The sequence below is a fragment of the Hypomesus nipponensis genome, chromosome 10 (genome assembly GCF_054491055.1).
Source record: "Hypomesus nipponensis isolate SF chromosome 10, ASM5449105v1, whole genome shotgun sequence".
NCBI lineage: Eukaryota > Metazoa > Chordata > Actinopteri > Osmeriformes > Osmeridae > Hypomesus > Hypomesus nipponensis.
Window position 1 is genome coordinate 17,535,001 of NC_140370.1, and position 7,598 is coordinate 17,542,598.

At 56.1% G+C, this 7,598-nt stretch overlaps 1 protein-coding gene across 1 annotated transcript in view; it reads left to right on the forward strand.

Moving 5' to 3' along the window:
• The window catches only part of LOC146272085 (abl interactor 1-like), an 11,602-nt gene extending 9,764 nt beyond the window's left edge, over positions 1 to 1,838 (forward strand). The window contains 4 exon segments of the mRNA XM_084708097.1: positions 689 to 717; positions 719 to 760; positions 762 to 876; positions 1,274 to 1,838. Of these exon segments, the coding sequence (XP_084564223.1) occupies positions 689 to 717; positions 719 to 760; positions 762 to 876; positions 1,274 to 1,449 (362 nt within the window). The 3' untranslated portion in view covers positions 1,450 to 1,838.
• Positions 1,839 to 7,598: the final 5,760 nt, after the last annotated feature.

The following is a 7,598-nucleotide window of genomic DNA, read 5'->3' on the forward strand; positions in this document are numbered from 1 at the left end:
CACACACACACACACAAGCGCACCAGGTCTTTCCAGTGCTACACCTTGCTGACGCTATTGTGCTCCGTCTGTCTGTTGCCATGGCTACAGCTAGTGGTCAGTGTTCTACCTGGTCTGATCACATGACTTAGTGTGGTGAGAACACAACTGAGCACTCTCTCTCTCACACACACTCTCTCACACATATACAGATACGCTCTCACACACACTCTTACCCACACCCTCAGACACACACACACACTCTCGCTCTCTCTCTCTCACACACCCAGTGTGTTCCTCCAGGCCTCAGTGTGTTCCTCCAGCCCTCAGTGTGTTCCTCCAGCCCTCAGTGTGTTCCTCCAGCCCTCAGTGTGTTCCTCCAGCCCTCAGTGTGTTCCTCCAGCCCCCAGTGTGTGAGCTAAGGGGAGAGGACAGGGAGTGTCAGTCAGAGTCTCCCCAGACATACGCTCCTCCTCCTGAGCCCAGCTCTCCCTATGCCTGCCTCACAGCCCTGGAGCTCCACTGCCCTCTGGTGGACAAACACAGCACTGCAGCTGGAACTGGGCAGGCAGGCAGGCGGGTTGACAGACTGACTGAAAGGCAGACAGACGGGAAGGCAGACAGACGGGAAGGCAGGCAGAATAGATAAATAGTAAAAAGATGGATGATCATTCAGAATTCTAACCCTGGTCTGACCCCCCTCCCCCAGTAACAGACAGCCCGGGCCCCCCTCCCCCGCCCCCCCCCGGAGGACGTAGCCCTGTTTGAGGAGCCCTCGCCGCCCCCCCCCTCCGCCCCCCGTGGACTACGAGGAGGACGAGGCGTCCGTGGTGCTCTACAACGACCCCTATGCCGACGCCCACCCCCAGTGGGCGCCCAAGACCTACGTAGAGAAGGGTGAGAGCCACCCCTGACCTCTGACCCCTAACCCCCTCTTCCCCGTGGTGGCAGTCTGCACACCCTCTCCTCCTTTATCTCTTCTTCACCTCTTCTTCTCTCCCATTATCTCCTCTCTCTTCCTCCTCTCGCTTCATCTATTCCTCTCTCCCTCCTCTTGCTTTTAAAACTTCCTTCCTTTGTATAATTTTTCCGATCACTGTAATTTACTCCACTTTTCTTAATTCAACCTCTCTCTCTCTCTCTCTCTCTCCTCCCCTCTCCTCTCTCTCTCTCTCTCTCTCTCTCTCTCTCTCTCTCTCTCTCTCTCTCTCTCTCTCTCTCTCTCTCTCTCTCTCTCTCTCTCTCTCTCTCTCTCTCTCTCTCTCTCTCTCCTCCCCTCTCTCTCCCCCCTTAGTGGTGGCCATCTACGACTACTCCAAGGACAAGGAGGATGAGCTGTCCTTCATGGAGGGCGCCATCATTTACATCATCAAGAAGAACGATGACGGCTGGTACGAGGGCGTGTGCCACGGCGTGACCGGCCTCTTCCCCGGGAACTACGTCGAGTCCATCATGCACTACGCCGACTAGCCCCCCCCCCAGTGGCTAGCCTCGCCCCCCGCTGACTAGCCCCGCCCCTGCCGTCAGCACTGGAGTGGAGCATAAACATTTGTTGAGGCTGAGCTGGTCCTGACGGTGTGTGTGTGTGTGTGTGTGGGGGGGGGGGTGTAGGGGGGGTGAGGTGTGTGTGTGTGTGGGGGGGCGGTGGTAATTAAGGAGTTACATGAGTGTAGAATGCATATACAAATATTTGAGAGTTGAAATGTGTATTCCTGGTGAAGCTTACTGTTTTCGTTGTATAGATTGTACATACCGTGCCGTGACACGCTGCCTGACTCTGTCATTGGTGTTCATACCTGTCAGTCTCCATCAGTGTCCTCTGATTGGTCTGTTTTAATCAACGTGGAGCCATGATTGGATAGTTTTGTGACATTTTCTTTTTATATACTATCATTTTATTTATATATTTTGGAGTGCCATTTTGTACTGCCCTGAGTTTGGCCAACTGTGACTCAATGAGAGATTTTACGATGTTAAAAAGAAGTTCTATATTCTGTCATGATTGTGTTTCTGTGTTGCTCCTGAAAAGACTGATGATCCATTACAGCGGTCTGTTGTTTGTCCTTGTGCCATGGGGCCCGCTGCTGCCATGACAACCTGGCCCGCTGCTGCCATGACAACCTGGCCCGCTGCTGCCATGACAACCTGGCCCGCTGCTGCCATGACAACCTGGCCCGCTGCTGCCATGACAACCTGGGGGCATAGCTGAACCTGGCCCGCTGCTGCCATGACAACCTGGCCCGCTGCTGCCATGACAACCTGGCCCGCTGCTGCCATGACAACCTGGCCCGCTGCTGCCATGACAACCTGGCCCGCTGCTGCCATGACCCCCCCCCCCCCCACCATGGCACGTTACCGTTGTTACAGTGCAAGCACCGCCTCCTGTGTGGCGGACTCGTCCTGGTGAATGTAGCTCCGCCCCCTGCAGACCATGTGACCTCTGTCCAGGATCTCCTGCCCTGGTGGGTCTCCACGACAACTCGGTACCACACCTGAAGGAGTAACGTTGTGTGTTCGTAGAGCGTCCTACGACGTAACACGACACAGTGCCTCGTGGGACTTGTAGTGTTTCTCGTCAGCGAATCAGGTAGCGGGAGGGGAGGGGCTGCTCTACCTTGGACAACAACAACAACAAACAATAACAACATGACTGCTCTGACGCTGATACACGGTGGGATGTATGATGCTGTACGTGTGGTGTTGGATGTAAGGTGTTGGATGTAAGATGTTGGATGTTGGGGTTATGTCAAGATCACAGACAGCTGACAGGACAGGCCTGAACCTCACCAGGACATAAACCTGAAGAACTCCAGTCTTATTTCAGAGTGTTTTACTACTACTGCTGCACACACACACTGTCTAAACACACACACACACACACACACTGTCTAAAAACACACACAACTTCCAACTATCGATTGTACTTTTTCATCAAAGGTCTTTCTTTTTAGTGTGAAAGAAAAAGAAAAACAGGTTTCCTAGCTTCTGGACTGTTCATGTGAGGATCCGAACGAGGTTCCTCTCTGTGTACAGCTCCAATGTTTATATGGTTTCCTAGCAACATGGTTTCCAAGCAACATGGAAGAACCGCTCACATGTAGAACGTTGTTGTTGTTGTTGTTTACCTGCAGCGCCTCGCGGCTCCATCTCTCCTTTCTGTTTCTTCTTCTGTGGAACATGAACGGTGAAGTGTACCTGTGGAGCCCAGCTCCTCTCCAGGTGTGGAGGAGAGCTCAGCTCCTCTCCAGGTGTGGAGGAGAGCTCAGCTCCTCTCCAGGTGTGGAGGAGAGCTCAGCTCCTCTCCAGGTGTGGAGGAGAGCTCAGCTCCTCTCCAGGTGTGGAGGAGAGCCCAGCTCCTCTCCAGGTGTGAAGGAGAGCCCAGCTCCTCTCCAGGTGTGGAGGAGAGCTCAGCTCCTCTCCAGGTGTGGAGGAGAGCTCAGCTCCTCTCCAGGTGTGGAGGAGAGCTCAGCTCCTCTCCAGGTGTGGAGGAGAGCTCAGCTCCTCTCCAGGTGTGGAGGAGAGCTCAGCTCCTCTCCAGGTGTGGAGGAGAGCTCAGCTCCTCTCCAGGTGTGGAGGAGAGCTCAGCTCCTCTCCAGGTGTGGAGCAGAGCAGAGCCCAGCTCCTCTCCAGGTGTGGAGCAGAGCAGAGCCCAGCTCCTCTCCAGGTGTGGAGCAGAGCAGAGCCCAGCTCCTCTCCAGGTGTGGAGCAGAGCAGAGCCCAGCTCCTCTCCAGGTGTGGAGCAGAACAGAGCCCAGCTCCTCTCCAGGTGTGGAGCAGAGCAGAGCCCAGCTCCTCTCCAGGTGTGGAGCAGAACAGAGCCCAGCTCCTCTCCAGGTGTGGAGCAGAGCCCAGCTCCTCTCCAGGTGTGGAGCAGAACAGAGCCCAGCTCCTCTCCAGGTGTGGAGCGGAGCAGAGCCCAGCTCCTCTCCAGGTGTGGAGCAGAGCCCAGCTCCTCTCCAGGTGTGGAGCAGAGCAGAGTCCAGCTCCTCTCCAGGTGTGCTCATACGACCATATGCTCATTGACATGTATGTACAGGCCTTTTTGTAATAAACAGCTTGTCAAAACTACACTTGTCTGTTTGACGGGGGCAAGGAGTGGCTGGAGGAGGCGGACTGGATTGTATGAGGTACACCACAATCAATACAGAGGGAAGGGGGCAGAGGGGAGATCAGAGGGGAGATCAGAGGGGAGGGGGCAGAGGGGAGATCAGAGGGGAGAGGGCAGAGGGGAGATCAGAGGGGAGATCAGAGGGGAGATCAGAGGGGAGATCAGAGGGGAGATCAGAGGGGAGGGGGCAGAGGGGAGATCAGAGGGGAGATCAGAGGGGAGGGGGCAGAGGGGAGATCAGAGGGGAGGGGGCAGAGGGGAGATCAGAGGGGAGAGGGCAGAGGGGAGATCAGAGGGGAGAGGGCAAAGGGGAGATCAGAGGGGAGAGGGCAGAGGGGAGATCAGAGGGGAGGGGGCAGAGGGGAGAGGGCAGAGGGGAGATCAGAGGGGAGAGGGCAGAGGGGAGAGGGCAGAGGGGAGATCAGAGGGGAGAGGGCAGAGGGGAGAGGGCAGAGGGGAGATCAGAGGGGAGGGGGCAGAGGGGAGATCAGAGGGGAGATCAGAGGGGAGATCAGAGGGGAGATCAGAGGGGAGGGGGCAGAGGGGAGATCAGAGGGGAGAGGGCAGAGGGGAGATCAGAGGGGAGATCAGAGGGGAGGGGGCAGAGGGGAGATCAGAGGGGAGAGGGCAGAGGGGAGATCAGAGGGGAGAGGGCAGAGGGGAGATCAGAGGGGAGATCAGAGGGGAGATCAGAGGGGAGATCAGAGGGGAGATCAGAGGGGAGATCAGAGGGGAGGGGGCAAAGGGGAGATCAGAGGGGAGAGGGCAGAGGGGAGATCAGAGGGGAGGGGGCAGAGGGGAGATCAGAAGGGAGATCAGAGGGGAGATCAGAGGGGAGATCAGAGGGGAGATCAGAGGGGAGATCAGAGGGGAGGGGGCAGAGGGGAGATCAGAGGGGAGGGGGCAGAGGGGAGATCAGAGGGGAGGGGGCAGAGGGGAGAGGGCAGAGGGGAGATCAGAGGGGAGATCAGAGGGGAGGGGGCAGAGGGGAGAGGGCAGAGGGGAGATCAGAGGGGAGATCAGAGGGGAGGGGGCAGAGGGGAGATCAGAGGGGAGATCAGAGGGGAGATCAGAGGGGAGATCAGAGGGGAGATCAGAGGGGAGATCAGAGGGGAGAGGGCAGAGGGGAGATCAGAGGGGAGATCAGAGGGGAGATCAGAGGGGAGAGGGCAGAGGGGAGATCAGAGGGGAGGGGGCAGAGGGGAGAGGGCAGAGGGGAGATCAGAGGGGAGAGGGCAGAGGGGAGAGGGCAGAGGGGAGATCAGAGGGGAGGGGGCAGAGGGGAGATCAGAGGGGAGATCAGAGGGGAGATCAGAGGGGAGATCAGAGGGGAGATCAGAGGGGAGAGGGCAGAGGGGAGATCAGAGGGGAGAGGGCAGAGGGGAGATCAGAGGGGAGATCAGAGGGGAGATCAGAGGGGAGAGGGCAGAGGGGAGAGGGCAGAGGGGAGATCAGAGGGGAGGGGGCAGAGGGGAGATCAGAGGGGAGATCAGAGGGGAGATCAGAGGGGAGATCAGAGGGGAGATCAGAGGGGAGAGGGCAGAGGGGAGATCAGAGGGGAGATCAGAGGGGAGATCAGAGGGGAGATCAGAGGGGAGATCAGAGGGGAGAGGGCAGAGGGGAGATCAGAGGGGAGATCAGAGGGGAGGGGGCAGAGGGGAGATCAGAGGGGAGATATAAATCTACAAAACCAGGCCACTGATCCCCATGTTCACTGTTCCAGTTCAGTTTAATATCAGGCACAATGTTTCTGACCATGTACAGTGTGATTGTAATATGTGGTGCATTTTTTAAAGTTCTGGTGTAGAATGCATGTCAGGTTATGGAAACAGGTTCATCCGATAACACTTTGTGTATGCCATCTACACTCACCTGACCTGTCTGTCTGGCTGTTGGGTTGTTATTAGAACAGGGCTGATTTCCTGTAAATCCCCCTTGCTTCTTTCATGTACATGTAAAGTGAGAGGCAGGTGTGTTGATCTAAAGGTTTATGTAACAGGGCTTATAAATGCTGCATTGTGTTCATTCTTCTGCTCGAGATAGTCAGAGGAAGACCCAGTTAAACACGTCTAACTGATCATCTAACTTAAGGTATTTATTCTCAACATTTAATTTCATTCACAGTTTTTCATAGTTGTTCAATATGAATCAGACCTCAACTTCCAACCCTCCCCTATTTCTCCTTAACTGTATTTCAGACATGGACAAGATGACGAAGCCACTTGACCAAGTTTTGTGTGAGTGTCATTATCGTCCAGATGATGATGGTGAAGATAAAGATATCACAGGTGGATCAACACTTCCCAGTCACAAAGGTCAACTCAAGCAGTTAGGTAGCCATGAGTTCTGTCAATGCTGTCTAAGTGAGACCCAGAAGGAGCAGTGTCCGGTCTACAGGCCTCTCTGTGTACAGCTCCAATGTTTATATGGTTTCCTAGCAACATGGTTTCCAAGCAACATGGAAGAACCGCTCACATGTAGAACATTGTTGTTGTTGTTGTTGTTGTTTACCTGCAGCGCCTCGCGGCTCCATCTCTCCTTTCTGTTTCTTCTTCTGTGGAACATGAACGGTGATGTGTACCTGTGGAGCCCAGCTCCTCTCCAGGTGTGGAGGAGAGCTCAGCTCCTCTCCAGGTGTGGAGGAGAGCTCAGCTCCTCTCCAGGTGTGGAGGAGAGCTCAGCTCCTCTCCAGGTGTGGAGGAGAGCTCAGCTCCTCTCCAGGTGTGGAGGAGAGCTCAGCTCCTCTCCAGGTGTGGAGGAGAGCTCAGCTCCTCTCCAGGTGTGGAGGAGAGCTCAGCTCCTCTCCAGGTGTGGAGGAGAGCTCAGCTCCTCTCCAGGTGTGGAGGAGAGCTCAGCTCCTCTCCAGGTGTGGAGGAGAGCTCAGCTCCTCTCCAGGTGTGGAGGAGAGCTCAGCTCCTCTCCAGGTGTGGAGCAGAGTAGAGCCCAGCACCTCTCCAGGTGTGGAGCAGAGCAGAGCCCAGCTCCTCTCCAGGTGTGGAGCAGAGCAGAGCCCAGCTCCTCTCCAGGTGTGGAGCAGAGCAGAGCCCAGCTCCTCTCCAGGTGTGGAGCAGAACAGAGCCCAGCTCCTCTCCAGGTGTGGAGCAGAACAGAGCCCAGCTCCTCTCCAGGTGTGGAGCGGAGCAGAGCCCAGCTCCTCTCCAGGTGTGGAGCAGAGCCCAGCTCCTCTCCAGGTGTGGAGCAGAGCAGAGTCCAGCTCCTCTCCAGGTGTGCTCATACGACCATATGCTCATTGACATGTATGTACAGGCCTTTTTGTAATAAACAGCTTGTCAAAACTACACTTGTCTGTTTGACGGGGGCGAGGAGTGGCTGGAGGAGGCGGACTGGATTGTATGAGGTACACCACAATCAATACAGAGGGAAGGGGGCAGAGGGGAGATCAGAGGGGAGATCAGAGGGGAGATCAGAGGGGAGATCAGAGGGGAGATCAGAGGGGAGATCAAAGGGGAGATCAGAGGGGAGGGGGCAGAGGGGAGATCAGAGGGGAGAT